Source organism: Myotis myotis, unplaced genomic scaffold (assembly GCF_014108235.1).
Source record: "Myotis myotis isolate mMyoMyo1 unplaced genomic scaffold, mMyoMyo1.p scaffold_m19_p_1, whole genome shotgun sequence".
Classification (NCBI taxonomy): Eukaryota; Metazoa; Chordata; class Mammalia; order Chiroptera; family Vespertilionidae; genus Myotis; species Myotis myotis.
The window spans coordinates 31,115,519-31,133,732 of NW_023416313.1; the positions used below are offsets into that span (position 1 = coordinate 31,115,519).

General features: G+C 43.0%; 1 protein-coding gene across 1 annotated transcript; it reads right to left on the bottom strand.

Annotated features, from left to right (window-relative positions):
- Window positions 1-489: 489 nt before the first annotated feature.
- LRRC66 (leucine rich repeat containing 66) lies at window positions 490-17,229 on the bottom strand. The gene is made up of 4 exons (XM_036333688.1): window positions 16,702-17,229; window positions 8,356-8,525; window positions 5,055-5,244; window positions 490-2,984 (listed from the first exon to the last, which is right to left on the bottom strand). Exons 1-4 carry the CDS (start codon window positions 17,195-17,197, stop codon window positions 754-756), a joined length of 3,087 nt encoding a protein of 1,028 aa, XP_036189581.1. The 5' UTR covers window positions 17,198-17,229; the 3' UTR covers window positions 490-753.
- Between the last annotated feature and the right edge of the window lie 985 nt (window positions 17,230-18,214).

Sequence of the window (18,214 nt, forward strand, 5' to 3'; positions counted from 1 at the left end):
AAGTTGGGAGGGAGGTTGGGCCTAGTGGTGCAAACCTGGGCGTCACCTGTATAGAGCTGGTCGTGAAGCAGCGGGGTCCAAGGAGAGGGGCAAAGGGGAGATGCAGGGGACTTGAAACAGACCCCTGAGGAATGCTGTTAAAGAGGACCAGCCGAGGAGGAGTGCCAGGAAAGCAAAGGGGAAAATGTCAGAGAAGCAGGAGGATAAACAGAAGATCACAGATCATGAGAGCCCTGATTGGCAAGTCAGGCCAAAGAAGGGAGAAGCAGGGATAATGGTGGAGACTCTTTTTCTTTTGCAAAAACCATCACTTCCCTTCTTGAAAATTGATTTTTAATTTATTCTTTGTTCTATAAAATGGTCCAACTTTTTTTTTTAGATTTTTTAAATTGATTTTTAGAGAAAGAGGAAGGGAGAAAAAAAACATCAATGTGAGAGCAAAACATCAAGTGGCTGCCTCCTGCGCGCCCCCTAGTGGAGATCGAGCCTGAAGCCCCGGTATGTGCCCTGACCTGAAATGAACCAGCAACCTTTCTGTGCACAAGACAACCACCAACCGACTGAGCCATACCAGCCATGGCTAAATGGTCCAACTTTTAACACAACTTATTACAAATATTTAGAAAATCTCTGAACCCCTCCAGTTGTGTAGGTTCGTGATCAACCTCCCAAAAGCTGTGCTGTTCTTTGTGCAGAATTTGTTAAAATCTGTTCAGCCGTTCCACCTCAGTGCTCCAATCTGTACTAAGAATGTTACTTGCATTGCCTTTGACTTTCACGTTGAACATCTTCGTCTTTGTTATAGGAGAGCCGGTCCTCACCTAGACGGGCAACCCCCATCAGGTCGCTGTGGGTCTGCATTTGAGTACAGAAGTCAGAATCATCTGTTTCTAGTTGCAATAGATTCTCCTCTGAATATTTACCCCCGTCTCCATCACCGAAGGGCTCCCGTGTTCTTAACGGACTGGTTTTATTGGGAAGCGCTTGTAATAATAGTACCTGGCTCTTGGAACCCTCTTCAAAATAGTCCCCTCCTCCTCTTTCACCCTGAGGAGCTGGTTCGTCACCAGAGAACTGTAACAGTTGTGTTGGACTCATAGCCTCTCTGGATTCATGGGCCTCAGGGGCACCTGTGTCCATCGGGCTGGAATGCGTGCTGCCCCCTGCAGAATCGTGTTGTGAGGGACGATTGCTTTCATCCGGGTCTGATCCCTGAGTGAGAGGTTCATATGTACACATGTCTGCATCTCTCTCACCACAGGCAGTCTTATCAGGACCCGGGGGAGCTTCTGCAGGACACGGTGGTGTTTCCACAGTGGAAAATTCTAGGTCTCTGAGCGAGCAATGCCACCCTGCTGCCTCAGACCGAGGAGCCGTGACGCAGCCATAAGTGAACGTGCCCGGGGTCGTGTCACGGGCAGCACTGTCACCCAGTGACCCGGGGACGGTCCCTGGGTTCTCACATGTGTGGGTGTCAGAGGCACTTTCCCGATGACTCTTGGTCAAACCAGAGTCTGAACCAGAAATGAGAGGTTTTCCAAAGGGATCCTCCTGATTCTCACATTTCCCCTGAGCCTTCCGGAAGGTGATGTCCTCAAGACTCTCGGATGATGTCACGGTGTCCCTCCTCACCCCTGGGTCCCCGTCCTCCGGGAGCTCACTGGTTCCAGGACTCTCCTCCCCATCTGCCTCTTCTCCACTCACATTTCGTGCGCCCTCTGAACTCACGGAGCTTAGAGTAAATAAAGAGCCTTCATCGGAATCGGAGTTGGTGTCCAGCTCGTCCCGCGTGTCAGGAGGAGCGTGTCTCTGGGCTGGGTCCTCGTGAGCAGGAGTGACATGTAGGTCCCTGCCCCGTGCTGGGGGAAAGGCCTTTGGGGACGGGCCCACATGTCCTAGGTCACCGAGTTGGGCTGAACCGTAGTAGGTGGGATGTTGCTTCTCAGCACTGGCTCCCTGTGCGTCCAGCAAACTGGGAGTGCGCACTGGCACTTCCTTAGGAAACTCCAGCGGTGCCCGCTGCGCGCCCTCTCTGTCCCCGGGCCCTCCCGTCCTCTGTGCTTTTGTACATATTTGCGTTTGAGAGAGAGCAGCCGTCATTTCTCTTGACAGTGGTGGGTCTAATGCATTCGAATCCTTATGGATGGAGCCAGAGCCAGTTCGTAATCTGCCAGCAATCGCAGGGATGCCCACTGAGTGCTCACTGAGCGAATCTTCCGTTTCAGAATCAACTTCTCCACGGAGACCATGCCTGCAGACGCGGTCCTGTCTTGCTAACGCGCGGGGGTTACTGTCAGCACCGGGCCCTCCGCGGATAACGGAACCGGCTGCTTGGCCATTGGGAAGCAGGTGATCCTTCCTCCTCCCTGCCCCAGTGTTGACCCCACGCGGTCCCCTGCTCTGCCCGTGGCCAGGCTCCTTTTTGCCAGCAATGACAGCAGCCTGTGGGCTGGCCTGTGTCCCCGAGAAAGCGTCTTGGGGCGCACAGAGGCTTAGGCCATGGTGAGCTTGGTGCAGATCCACCCTTGGGTGCTGGACGGCCCCCGCAGCTTCCGTTTCATCGTAGAAGCCCTGGTTGGAATACCCAAGGGCAGGACCGGGTCTTTTCTTTCTGCACCTCCGTTGCCACAGTCTGTCGATATACGGCCTCGTCAGAGCCCCCAGGCAGAAAGCTACGAAGAATGTGATGAACACCGCTAGGCACACGGCCAGGGCGAGGTCCTGGGACGCGGCTTCCGTCCTGCCAGCCGCTTGCACATCCTGGGTGCTCCTCACCCGTCTCGGCGGCCGTCTGTGCTGCTCGCCGGCATCGGAGCCTGGGCGGTCCTTCTTCCCCGGCGTGGATGAGCCCACATGCATCCCTGCCTGGGGCCTCCCAGCTTTGCTCCTTAGGAGGCTTTTCCTGTGATTCCGATTCGTGTGAGGAAGGTGGGCCTCCCTGGGAATTCTGCTTCTGGGTGTCCACCCGTATGCCTCCTCGTGCCCTGAAAGTGGGGGTAAAACACATGGAAATTAGAGCCCATGGTTATATTTAAAGTGCATATTGCATGATGATAAGCAGCGCTCCTGACTGACCGATGATGTCTAAGGCCGGCAGTACGGCTCCGTGTGCATTCACACGTGGCTGTGGGCTCAGGGCTGCTGCTCACCAGCCCAGGATCGGTGTGTTTCTCAGGCTTCTTGACGATGGCTACCTGTGGCAGGGAAAGAAGCCAGGCTGGAGGGGTAACCTCCTTACGTCTCCTTCTTCCAGACCCTGACCTACTGCACGTTCTTGAGAACATCCCATCAGCCCCCGGCAAAGTCTGCCTCAGCCCTACCCATGTTCGCAGCATCATTTCCTCAGCGTGCCCAGTGCTGGCGAGCACAGCACTGCCCAGGGCTCTCTAGTGGCTCCTGGTGTTCTGCCCTCCACACTCAGAAGCCAGGGCGGCTTTGAGAGAGGACAGGACACGTGTGGCTGACAACACTGGCCTGCCTCCGATCTTCGTGGTCTTCTTCTAAACGTGGGAAGCGTGGCCATGTTCCTACTTTAATGTCAGTCCTGAACAGAACAGAATCCAGGACTATTCAAAAAAAAAAATCTGACTTTCTTTCCCACTCCCCAGTTAGAAGTTTAAGCCAACACAATAGTGGAAACTGCCCTAACCGGTTTGGCTCAGTGGATAGAGCGTCAGCCTGTGGACTCAAGGGTCCCAGGTTCGATTCCAGTCAAGGGCATGTACCTTGGTTGCGGGCACATCCCGGGTAGGGAGTGTGCAGGAGGCAGCTGATCGACGTTTCTCTCTCATTGATATTTCTAACTATACTGTGCTGGGCTGCATATCTGGCGCTTCGGCCAGGCGGGGCACGCTGTCCTAAAACACATAGATAGGAAAGTACTGACATCAGGCCAGGCCTTGAGATGTGGCCTCATGGCCCCATCCCAGCATGCAGGCCTTCTTTCTCCCGGAAGTCTCATTCCAAATTTGGGAGACAAAGGACTGGAAAAAGTATAAATAAAAGGAGTTTCCTCCATATTGGGGGCCCAGAATTTGAAAGACACATTTTTCTCTGGGCCTTCACAGAATTTAATAATAAAATGTAACTCCTGTAGTCGGCACTGCAGTTCAGCCTCTGCTTCGAAAGGGTTATGTAACTGTAGTTGCTGGCCAGCTTAATAAAGACTCCTAAATTTTGATCTGAGTCCCTGGTGGTTGTCTCTGTGGGTCACCCCATTACATATCCCTCTCCCTTCCTCTCTGTAAAAAATCAATAAAATATATATTTTTAAAAATAGTGGAAACCACTTTCCAGAATATTCAACTCCAATAACATATTTTAGCATGTTGGGAGAGTGGCAGGGAACAAAGAAAAGAAAAATCTACTTTTAAAATGTGTGTTTGTGTCTGTGTATGATTATATTTTTAGGATGTTGGCAAACATTTAAACTAATCATGTTTCAAGTTTTAAAAGTTCTTTCTTTGATTATTTGTTAAGAATTGGGATTTAAAAATATGACACTTGCCCTAGCTGGTTTGGCTCAGTAGATAGAGTGTTGGCCTGTGGACTGAAGGGTCCCAGGTTCGATTCTAGCCAAGGGCACATGCTTGGGTTGCAGGCTCGATCCCCAGTAGGGGGTGTGCAGGAGGCAGTTGATCAATAATTCTCTCTCATCATTGATGTTTCTCTCTCTCTCTCTCTCCTCTCTCCCTCTCGCTTCCTCTCTGAAATCAATAAAGAAATATATTTTATAAAAAAATAAAAATAAAAATATGACACTTGTGGGGTCTTCAGGGCAAAATTCTCTCCTTATGAAGTTTCTGAGACAGAGGAACTAGGTTTCTTTGGCCACATAAAGAAACTCACTCATGACTGAGGAAAACAGTTAGAAACCAATGACTGCTCTATGACACAGCCTGAGGCTGCCCAAGGCCATGGATCACCACTCTTGCTGTCATTGTTTCCAATGAGACTAAATTGGTCCTGTTTTTTGTTCGTCTGTTTATTTGCTTATTTATTTATTTTCAGTTCAGCTGGAACCCTTTCAGAGAGAAGCGGTACTACTGACATACCTATAGACTTGTTGCAAATTACATCCCACTTTCTCCTCCAGGATTCAGAAATGACATTTTGGAAGATGGTCACGCTGTCATCACACTGCCATTGGTTATGGGCCAAGTCAGCCTCCAGGTGGGGAAGCTCTAGAGCAATGGTCATCATGGGCAGGATGGCGGTCAGAGCATTGCTGCTGAGGTCCACAACCTGCTCAAGAAGAAGCACATTGGGGCCAGTCTTTGAATAAAGACACTTAGAGACAATAGACGAGTTCCAGATATTGTTTGTGCCTTTATGGAGGCAATAAGAAGCTAGCGCTGATTTGAGAGTCAGAGGAACCTGGGCGTAAATCTCTGCTCTGTCTCTAACAGTTCTGTGAGCCTAAGCAAACTGTTTACTTTCCATGAGCCTACCTGCCAAGGTTGTTGTTAGGATGAAATGCATGCAAAAGGTTTAAGTATGGTGCCTACATTAGATGATCAATCATTTTCCCTTCCTTTTTTCCTATGAGCTGTGATTTGTACTGTTAGATAAAACCTGGACTCACCATTGTTATCAAGGCCTAGATCAAGGTCTAGAATTAGATACCAGAACTAAAATGTCTAGGAGCACAGTGTTCTTGAAAGTGGCAGAAGATACTGAATGATGAGCCCATACAACACAAAACTGCGGCTGACCACAAGTAGCGAAGAGAGATCTTTTGCTTCAAGGGTAGTAGTACATTTCTCTGCATCTGCACTACTTAGTATGCACAAGATGACCAGTTTTTCTAGTCTAATCAGAAATGAAGGGGAAACCAGGGAACAAAAAGGACTCAGTGACATTAGAAACACAGAGAAGGACCCGTTGAAGATGGATGTGTCCGTGGCATGATGCAGCAGGGAAAGCACAGTTAGGTACAGCTCTAGCTACCATTCGCAGAGCACTGCTGTGCACCAGGCACCTCACTGGGTGCTTTACATATATTATCTCTAAACCTCCCAACAAACTCCTCATTCCACCCCCCCCTTTTTTTTTTACTCATTCCACCCCCCCCACTTTTTTTTTTTTTTTTTTTTTTTTTTTTTTTTTTTTTTTTTTTACAGAGGAGGAAACTGGGCTAGGGCACACAGTATATTCCACAAGCCCCTAGTACATAGCAGCTGCTCCTTAAATAGTGGAGAAAAGAATGAATGAATGAAATGGCAGCGTTGAAATCTGATCTGGCTTCCCTGTGTGCCTTCTATTCCACAACACGCCCTCCTGGAGCCTGAGCTCTCACCAAACTGGAGTGAAGGGCTCGGTGGAGGAGGCCTGGAGCATGAGGCACCAGAGTGGGGTCTTGGGGCCTAGGAAGGGGCAGATGGTTATCAGAAGGGAAAATCATAAAAGCCTTGTTGAAAAATAAAAAGAGGGCTATGGGTGAAAATTAGAGAGGCTGGATGTTATCTAGGTCAGATGTTTTATAAACATCACGGGAAAAGCAGCGTTGATATCCTGGGTTAAATAAACTCCTAAGAGCTGATTCAAACAATTAATCCAATGGCACCATCACCAAGACCACTACATGCTGAGTCAGAATTCTCCCTGGACATGAGCAATGAGGCTGACCTTTCCCATGTTGAGTAACCAAGCAGTCTTGACTCCCCAAGGAAGGTTGCCAAAAATAGGAAGTAGGAGACTGGGATTGGGAATGAAAAAAACAAAACTTTTTTTTGGCTTGGTCTTGCCAAGGATCAATAATTTTCTTACGTAACCCTCCTCAACAACTGAGTGAAATATTCTACTGTTTTTCAGGTAGTTCTTTTCTTTTTAGTGCACGTCTGGCTTTTTTTTTTTTCTTTTTTTTCTTTTTTTTTCCCTAGTCTAGCAACTATGATATGACAAATCATTGAATTGAAAGCAAAACTGGCCAGAAACCTAATAAGATGATTCAGGAGAAATAATTTCAGAGAAAAGATTAAAACAGAATAGTCCAATGTGGCTAAAGAAACAGCCATCCACCATCAGTGGCAGGAGTGTACATTAGAGAAAGCCTGGGAGAAGCATACGTTGCTACACAAATCACTGAATCTAAGAAGAATGGAGTAAGAGTAAGAAAAAGGATGCTAATTTGAAATGCTAATGCAAATGTATTCTATCTAAACATGATGATGAATTCATCATATGAAAACTCTATCTGGCTTCTGAGAAGATTCTGACATGGGAAGACATATTGCACTGTGTAAATGTTAAATGCATCTCCTGAAAAAAACAACAACCCACATACCATCTATTTTAATATGCAGCTTTCTGGTACCAAATATGTTCATCCTGTTTCAAAACCAGTTTTTAAGTTATTACCAAACATGTAAAAGGAATATTAGAGAAGGAGAGACTGTATAATTCTGGGCAGTTCAGGTGAATTGAGAATTACAGATGATTTAAATCATTCTTGGGATTGTTTTTTAGTTTGCCTGCAGCATCTATAACCTGTGAGCTGCAGAAGACTTACAAAGTACAATAAAAATGCATAGGAAATAAAACAGAAATAGGGCAATCACACACACATATACTTATAATCAGTAGACACTATACTAAATGAGATCCCCCGGCAATCTGACTACCTATTTGTGGTGAATTGGGGAGCACTGTCAAGTTCAGTGGGCTTTCTCATCTGTTCTTATAATTTGGCAGATTCTGAAAGAGTCCCCAATGATTCTGTCTCCTGGTATTCATGCCCTTGAGAAATCTCCTCCCCTTGAGTGTAGGCGGGGCCTGTGACTTGATTCTAACCATCAGAGTATGGCAAAAGCAATGGGACATCACTTCGATGGATCTCATATTCTTTGTCCTAGCAGGCTCTCTCCTTTGGGCTGTGGTGCAAGCTGCCATGCGGTGAGCTGCCCTATGGAGAGGCTGACATGGCACAGAACGGAGGGCAGGCTCAGGCTGACAGCTAGCAAGGAACAGAGCCCTCAGTCAATGCCCACAAGGAACTGAATGAAAGTTTCCCCTTCTTTTCCCCGTGAGCTTCACCTAGGCCTTCAGGTGAGAATCCAGTCTTGGCCAACACCTTGATTGAAGCCAGCGACAAGTTTAATTTGATTTAGAAAAAAATAATGTGCCAATTGTTGCTGCTGAGTATTGTGTTCAAGAAAAATTCATGTCCATTACTGAGACCATTGATTTTTAAGGCAAGAGAGAGACTTCAGCGATTTTAAAGGAATCTTAAAATAGACTTACATGTTTTGACTAATAGTCAGTACTACTGGACATGAAAACACTCTTCAAACATTCTTCTAATGTCACTGCTCATATGGCTGTGTATTTGAAATATTATAAAAATTATTTTATAACCTGTAACTTTTTGAGGTCCTTGAAGGCTTCCGGATGAATTCTGAATATCTTGTTGCTCCTTAAATAGAGGTTCTCCAATTGCAGGCAGTTATGAAAATCAAACATACCAATTTGCAATATCCCATTGAATGACAGATCCAAACTCTGTAATGACTTCAGTTTCCACAATCCTATTAAAATTAAAAAGCAAGTTAAAATATTGCCCTGGCTAGTGTGGCTCAGTTGGTTGGATATCGTCCTGTGCACAGAAAGGTTGCTGGTTTAATTCCTGGTTGGGACACATGCCCTGTCTGGGTTTTGGGCTTGGTCCCAGTAAGGGGCATGCAGGAGGCAGCCGATTTCACATCGACGTTTCTCTTTGTCTCTTTCCCTTCCTCTCTCTCTAAAATATCAATGGAAATGTAGAAAAACAAAATTAAAATATAAACTGGTGATATTGATTGCAGCATTGTTTGTAAGGGTGAAAGATTAGAGACAACCTAAATGGTTTTCAATAGAGAAGTGGTTACAAAGCATGGTATGTCAATACTATAAAATACTATGGAACCGAATACTATAAAAGAGAATGGGGTAGAGCAACAAGACTGCATGAGAAGGAAAATGTTAAGTTGCTGAACAGTATCAAGTATAATTCCAGTGTTCTTGAAAAAAGGAGCCATTTGTACCCATATACATATATCATATATTTTGAGTGAGCAGGAAAAAAAAACGCCTGGAAGAGGTAAACTAAGCTATTAGTAGTACTTACACTTAGAAGGAGAAGTGGGGTTAGAGAAGGAAGGAAGCTTTATTTTAGACATCATTGAACTCTTTTTTTCAATGAGCATGTGCTAATCTATACTAATAAAAGGGTAATATGCTAATTAGACCGGATGTCCTTCTGGACAAAGCCATGGTGGTGGGGCCAAGGCAGAGGTGGTTAGGGTGATCAGGCTGGCGGGAGAGAGCAGTTAGGGGCTATCAGATTGGCAGGGGAGAGAAGTTAGGGGGATCAGGCTGGCAGGGGAGAGCAGTTAGTGCGATCAGGCTGGCAGGCAGGCAAGTGGTTAGAAGCTAGTGGTCCCAGATTGCAAGAGGGATGTCTGAGGGGTCCCAGATTGGAGAGAGTACAGGCCAGGCTGAGGGACACCCCCATGCACGAATTTTGTGCACTGGGCCTCTAGTTTTATAATAAAAGCATTAATTAAAAAATCTAACTTTGAAGAATAAGTAAATATTCATTTGATTGAACTATGGATAAAACTGAATAGTTGTTTGATGATTTATTTATATGGGTGAACTGAGAGTTTTCAAATTTCATGACTCATTTTGTAGCTATATCCTTTCTTTTATGTACTTATGGTTAATATTATAACTATTTTCTAGGCATTCTTGTATGTTTTGAAGGTAGTAAATTCTAGCTAGATTTTGTATTCTGGCAAAATAATCTAATTGCCTTTGTATTTCACCTGATGCCAGAGTCACCAGGAGGTGCATTTGGCACTGAAAAGAAAGCTTGAGAAGGAGGTGCCAATCACAGCGTCTCCCAAATTTGATTTACCATCTGAGTCCCGCAAGGAAGCCCTGCATTTTTACATTTCCTTCTGCTCTGCTCTCATGTGTAGTCTGTGTCTTTAACCAACTACCACAAAACAGCTCAAGTTGGTTCAATTCCAGAAGGATTTATTCCTTGTGTACTGTCTTTGGTGCTGAGGACAAATATAGCATAGAATCCTTGTGTCTGGTTGAATGATAAAACCTAGAAAAAGTTGCTAGTTATACAAAGCACTTATACCCCTCCATCCAACTGTCCATAAGATGATTCAGGTCAGATTTCATGTCTTTGTGAACTCTTCCAATGCCTGGAATATAACATGCACGCAATAAATTAGAGGTCACAGTGTTTGGCCTGCACAGAGATTTAAAAATTAATGAGCTGACAATAAAGATTCAATACAAAAATGTTGCATATCTAGCTTCTCTTGGATTATTGGAAGTTTCAACTGGCACAAGACGTTTGGCTGGAGCTGAATGAGGGCGCCTGTCTTAGATGGGCATGGACTTACCGACAAATGTGATTTCTTTCTACTCATGTCTCTATCAAAAGTAGGAAAACAAAGAATAGGCCAAGAAACCTGCATGTTTTAAAAAAATGGGAGAGAACCAGGGCTGATGTTCAGCTGGCATATGCTGGTGGGAAATACTTCAATATTGGTTGGTAAATTTGCCGTTCCTGACTGAGTGCCCCAGCATCTGTGAGCTTCTCTGCTGTCCTAGGCACTTCAATATTTCCCTTCCTGCCCCTGGAGAAAATGTTTCTTTGTGGAGAATATTCCTACATATTTTAATATGCAAACATATGGGTTTGTGAGGGGGGGAAAAAGTGAAACAGAAGACAGGAATATGAAAGGAGCTATAGTTTCCTTGACATTTTTGTGATACCTGCCTGTCCTATGCAGGGATGAGAATTTGTGGTTCTGCAATTTCTCAGTACTTAATTGAATTGAATATGTAGGCCAGGAGATCAGCGGAAGGGAGAGCATGGCTAGCTTTGAGTGGAAGGAAGAAGTTATTTTTAAACCTCCGTTTAATTGTGTACTCTTTCTGTGCTCTGAGCATTTCACAAACATCTCCTTTAATCCTCACAAAGCCCTGGGGGTTATTACCATTTTACAAATTGCAAAACTTAGGTGCAGCAAGAATTTGCCCCACGTCATGGCGGGTGGAGGTGGGATTGAAATTCAGACCTTTTAACCATTCATTACCATTTTGCCATACACACACACACACACACACACACACACACACACACACACAGAGGACATGGTCAAGGTCCTGAAAGATAACTTGAGTTTTGAAAAGGAAAAAGAAGGCGGGGAGTAGGGCTGGGCTGTCTACGAAAGAGAATGGTATGGGCCATGGAATACATAAAATGCCAAATGCACTGGGATTGTTTAGTGATTCTACTTGTGTCTTATAGCAAATAGGGCTATAAGATGTTCGGTTTATCCAGCTCTGTTTGTCACTTTTGATGTGAATCAGAAAGTATCACTTAAGGTCTCCATGCCTCAGTTTCCTCCCTTAAAAATTGTTTCTTGCAGGTGAAATTGAATCTATCTTTGATTACTATGGTCAGGTATTTTGAGCTCAGTGGAAGCCAGGTGTAACAGTTTAGATCATCATTCAGCAAATATCCACTTTACTTCTTTGTCCCGTTGAGTTGAGGTTGGTCATGTGACTTGCTTCGGGTAACGAGACGTTAGCAGACATGATGTGAGCCAAGATTTGAAATGTGATGGGGATTGCTCCCTTGGATTTTGCCAAAGAACAGTTATGGAAACATGTCCTGATTAGTCTGCTGATCCAAAGATAATGAGAGATATGACCTTATTCATTTAGGGTCTCTGAAAAACGGACCGGGAATTTGAGAACTCTTCCATGATACTTGGCTGACACTCTCAATGGGGGAAAATATGTTCTTTTAAAAATTTTGCATGGTGAATCAATGTTGAGGGGGTGTGCATTCAGGTGACTAAAAGAGGTTAGGAAGTGCATTAGCTGAGTTTGGATGTCAGAGGGTAGATTCTGTTTCAAGAGAGGAGAGTCAAATGTTGGGAAGAAAATAGGGAGGCACTTTTTTTTTATTGAATTGCTTTCTGATGATCGTATAAGCTAGGGAAAGCAGGAATTTGATTAGCCTTTGCATTTAAAAGGCCAGAGGCAGTTTTATTACTTCTAAGAAATTATCTCAGTGTTTATTGGAAAAAAGGCCACAGAAGGTATGCCCAGACATTACACCACCTTAAAAATATTCCTTTGGACTATGAACTTCCTAAATGTTCTCCCAAGTATGATACCTAATAACACAGAACAATAATGTTCAAGGGTCATGGCTTCAAGTTCAAAGAGTACTAAGAATTAGAATAGAGTCTGGAATGGTCCTAGATAAGAATTATTGATAAGGCTAGCCCTTAATGTAGTTAAATTTATACTAGTAGAGGTGAGCCAAAGACCTTGCCCTCTTAGCTTAATGACATACATTTTGTTACTCCTTTACAACCTGAACTTTGAAAAAAAAAATTTTTTTTATTGATTCAAAGAGGAAGAGAGAGGGGGAGAGAGAAATGTCCATGATAACAGAGAGTCATTGATTGGCTGCCTCCTACTGGGGATCAAGCCCGCAACTTAGGCATGTGCCCTTGGCCAGAATTGAACCTGGGACCCTTCAGTCTGCAGGCTGATGCTCTATCCACTGAGTTAAACCACCTATGGCCAACCTGAACTGTTTGAAAAAATTGGTTACTGGTATTCCCATAATCATAGCAATCAAGAGGAAATGCTTCATTTCCTACAAATGAAAAGAATACAATGTACTTTTGTTTTTACATGATTAGTAATACATGATTTTGTGGTTGTATTTTTTTTTTTTAATTCTACCAGTTTCAAAGTCAGGTATTATTTCATCTCATTTCTAACACATTTATCTCTTGGGTTCTGAAACTTCGTTGTTAAATGATGTCAGGCTATCACATCTGGACTGTCAACCTAACTGGAATCCCAGTAACATGTTGGACCTGAGAGATTTCTAGGCACTCTGTGGGCATTCCGGAAATACTGCCTGATGAAGGTGGGATAGTTTAACTGGAGACCTGCCCCATTGTTTTAAAATTTTAAAACCGATTTTCCATTATTAATAATACTATATTCCAAATATATGGGAGGTAGGTAGAATGATCATTAAGGTTGAATTCATGGCTGGCTTCTGTCTTGTAAACACATCGGCTGGCACCTCCTCTGTTGTTGTCCCAACATGAAGCTTTTTGGTGACTTCACAGCTGCCTCTGAAGACAGGCAGGGCTAACATTGGGTGAGTCGCTGTGATAGTTCACCCTCACAGAAGTGGGCTTTCCTGGGTGAAAGCAACTCTTTGTTGGCTCTATAAACTCACTGCTTTAAGACTCACGGGACATGAGTTATACAGGTACACGTGTGCTGGCAGGCCAGTTGTTGATCCCTGCTTCCCAAGATACATATCTCTAAGGTATTATTTCCGATCAGACCAAACACCTATATAAATAGTTAGACACAAATGATTCTTGGCTCATGAATTACAGTGGACTAGGAGTCCCATCTACTGCGAAGTTATTTAACTTACTTTGTGGTTGTTGTTAATCCTCACCTGAGGATATTTTTCTATTGGTTTTTAGAGAGTGGGAGGGAGGGAGAGAGGGGTAGAGAGAGAAATAGGAAAGAGGTAGAAAGAGAGAGAGAAACGTCCATGTGAGAGAGACACATTGATTGGTTACCTCCAACATGTTCACTGATGGGGGGTCAGGGGATGGAACCTGCAACCCAGGTATGTGCCCTGGACCAGGAATTGAACCTGAGACCCTTTGGTGTGAGGGCTGAGGCTCTAACCACTGAGAACACTGGCAAGGGCTATTTAGCATTTTAAAAGATAACTTGAGATTCTGACAAAAACAGATTTATTATTTGTTTCTGAATAGGCTGTTATTTTTAGTTTGTGCCAAGAGAATAATAATAACTAATATTTGCATACTGCTTTACAAGGTTACAAAGTACTTTTCACAATATCATTATTATGCCAAATACTATGTTAAATTAGGTTCTTGAAAGACATTTTTTTCTTTACACCTCACAGCAATTCTGTGAGTAAATTCCACATTATCCAGATGTTACCTTTAAAAAGGCTTACAGCGGTTCTCAACCTGTGGGTCGCGACCCTTTCACAGGGGTCGCCTAAGACCATCGGAAAACACATATACAATTACATATTGTTTTTGTGATTAATCACTATGCTTTAATTATGTTCAATTTGTAACAATGAAATTGGGGGTCACCACAACATGAGGAACTGTATTAAAGGGTCGCGGCATTAGGAAGGTTGAGAACCTTAGAATAAAGGAATCGAAAAAGCACCAAGGAAATGTCAGAAGCAGCATGGCAGGCAGCCCCCTCTTACCAGCTTTTCCCTCCAAAATGGGGTTTTAAAGCCAGAGTCACCCAGCCACAGTCACAGAATCATAAAATGGGAAGGGATGTTAGAGGGGACTCAATCCAGTAAAAACGGAAAATGCATGTTGATTTTGGAAAAATAACTCATATCACAAAATTCTATGGTTGAAAGAACTCTGAATTATATCCAATTAGATTCTGTGCTTACACTGGACTCCATGACCCAGCTGTTTCATTCATCTCTCTGTGGTTTCATTTGCTAGAATTCTAATAGAATATCAGGCACAGGATTTGTCATTTCCCTTCTTTTTTCTCCTTTGCGAGTTAACATTTCCCCTGATACTTTGGGAGGCCAAGTTTAACTCAGAAAAGGAAGATAGGGGCTGCATCTGCATTTTATAGGGATATCTGGTCCTTAAATGGAATTGTATTTGCCCTAACCTCCGATGAGCTCTGGGAAATTCATCTGCCTTCAGGAGACACATTCGGCAATTCTCTATTTACTCTTGTGGTGGATAATATTTGACATATTAATCTTTTACCTCTGTTTTCCCCCTTTCCTTTCTCTCCGTTCAAGCAGAAAGCTCTGTCGGTGCTCCAGGGGAGGCACATTTCGAGGCACAAAGCAGAGGAGTCCACAAGTCTTTCTGGCTTTTGTTTTCCACAGGCCTAAAGTTTTAAAGGAAAGGAATTTCTAGAACTAGACAGAAGGTTTTGAAGAAACAAAAAGGGGATTTTTTCCAAACTGAAAAGACTGAAAGAAATGTTCTTTGGCTAATGGGGTTAGGGGGACAGATGGACAACACACACACACACACACACACACACACACACACACACACACTTTGATGCCTTGTGAGGGTATAAGATTCTAGAGCTGTGGTACAAGTCTGAGAAAAGGCAGAGGAAAGCTCACAAAAGACCGAGGTTAAGTACAAGTACCCTATACCCCACCCACAACCTATCCTAGTAGAATTCGGGCTCAGAATCAGAAACTATGCTGAATTATAGGCAATAAAAGGTTATATCTCTAGTACACTTGAATTTGTGGGTTGAGATTCACATCTACCATACTAGTTAAAAAATATTATATCATCACATATGTTATACCATTATATCTAATTGCTTGATTAGGTAAAAATATTCAAACAATTTGATGGTATAAAAATATTATGGAAAGTATATTCCAATTTGAAATAAAAATATGTACATAGACCTAAAGAATAAACTTAAATAATATACACTACATGAAGGACTTCAATTTTTCCCTTAAATTTTTTCTTCAAATTCTAATGTCCCACAAATAACAGGTATTCCTTTTATAATAAGAACAATACAATAAAAATTGTAAAATAAGATGAAATTAGTTTACACTGAAAATACTGCACACTGCTTTTATGGAAAAGGTCAGGGAGAGAAGACTCCTGCCATTCTCACACAATTCTGCTGATATGATGGCTGGAATAGTAATTCCGTCACCCCTTCAGGCTATTGTTGTCAAAATGGTGCTTAAAACCAGACCAGATGTGGAGAAAGAGCAAAAAATAAATAAATGAAAGAAGTGAAAAATGAGAAAAACTAAATATGCATCATTTGGGATGGAGAAAAATGACAATATCCTCCCACTTCTTTTTATAGTATAGTGTCTTGTGTAAAGTAAGTACTTGGCAAAGAATGCCCAACACCAAACACAAACAGGGAAAGGAAATGGCCTATCACTCCTGACTATAGAAAGGGCAAAGGAAGCTCTGGCTAATGAACCTGACACAATTTCTAAATGAAACGTTGGTGGATTAGCTGAGGAACGCCAACATGTAGGTTAGTGAATGTCAGAATGGATTAGAGTTTATTAGAATAGTAGGATATGTAGAGTATCCCATTAGAAACCAGGATAAGGAATTCTGATTTTGACTTAGTAAGAAAGTTTACATCTTAATATATAAAATGAGCATTTTTCTAGTCTACACTTGGAGGGCTACTGGATAAGTAGAAAGAAAAGGTATTCTAAGAAAAAATTACAAATATGGCAATAAATTTGAATTGTGTTACATATTAAAAGTATCTGAACTAGTTATTTCTCAGGTAAAATTTAAAATCATGCATTATTATTTAGCACTTAATACTTCCTAGTGTCTCTTGGCAAATCCACATAACATGAATATAAATGATAGTGACAGAAGATGAAAAAGCATTGACTGTAAGTTCCACATATTTTAACTTCAAATTCCACAAAGAAACCCCTTTTATTATATTCGCTTGGATCAAATTGCTTTACTTTCAGCCACTTCCTCAAAACTGAAAGCAAACATGGAATTCTCATTGGCATAAAACATGAACTCTCCACACACTCAGGAGTTCTCGGTCTAGTCCGCCTCTTAAGATTGTACTTACCCTTGGGAATGTCACTGAGTTTATTTCTTTGAAGAATTAGCAGCTTTAGATGTGGAAGCCCACGTCTCAAGCTGCTTCTGTGGCGTTTCACCCATGAGCACTTAGGACCGGGGAGATCCAGGGAGATGGAGTGGATGGCATTGTTGCTGAGGTTTAGGGTTTCCAGACCAGGTAAATGTGCAAGAGGGCTTAAGGCTATTTTCAACATGAGATTGTTACTGAGGTCCAGATGTTTTATATTCTGTTTTTCTTCTTTTGTGGGAGATTGTAAGAGAACCCTAAAGAAAATGGAACTTGCATCCACAGTGGCTGCTGTCTGTGATATGTCCACAGGTATATCCTGCTTTCCAGTGAAGGAACAATTTGTCAGACGATATCCATTCCATTGGTGCTCAGAATTGAAAAAAATACTGCTCTTCCTTGCTGGGTTTGTCATGGCTCCAGTAAAATAAAGACCCAGGGCCATGGTAATGGCTCTGAAACAAAGGTTTTTCATAATGCCTGGAGAAAGGAAAATGAATTGACTTATTCATTATAGCGCATAAAAACTAACAGCAAGTAAGCAGAAAATTTACTTTTCAAGATTGAGGAAAATTATCTTGCGGTGATTGCCAATTTAAGTGAATGTTTGATTTCTTAGAAATTTCTTAGAAATAAAGGCATTAAAGTGTAGCTTCCAAAATTGGTATAATTATGGTATAAAATTACATTTATGTCACATTCTACAGAAAGAACTCCCCCGATTTTTCAGAAAAATACGTATTCACCTGGGCCTCACCTCTGTGCCTGCTTTTCCAGGACCATTCAGGCTGCAGGCTGCTTTGGAGTAAGGGAAACCTACCAAGATCAAAGGCTTCTCTGCTTCCTGCTGGTCATTAGAACAGAGCAAAGTCTAGTATCTACAACAGTATAGTCAGCCACGTGACTTACTGTGGAGTGGCAGGCCATCCAGGTACACTGAACTGTGGGACTGTTTGGGTGGAAGGTTCAACTCACAAACGAGATCCTTGATGTTATATATATTTTTAATGACTAGAAGAACTGCACGCTTTGTCTGACTTCAAATCCTTTTGAAATTATTTAGATATATTCAACATAAATAAAATGGGTTATAAAAAGGGTGCTCTTAAAATATTTTCTCCGAACATGAAGATGTATCCTCCTATATAATAAAAGCCTAATATGCTAAGTGTCTGGTCACCCGGTCATCTGTTCAACCAATCAAAGCATAATATGCTAATGATATGCTAAGGCTGCTCAACCACTCGCCATGACATACACTGACCACCAGGGGCAGACAGTTGTCTGGTCAACCAGTCGCTATGATGTGCACTGACCACCAGGGGCAGACGCTCCAACCAGTAGGTTAGCTTGCTGCTGGGGTCCAGCTGATCAGGACTGAGCGAGATGGGCCAGACATACCCTGGAGCCCTCCCAGGGTCCCTCCCTGGCTGGCCCACCTCCTGCGTCCCTCCCTGGCCCCAATCGTGGTTGGGTGGGTGGGAAGTAATCA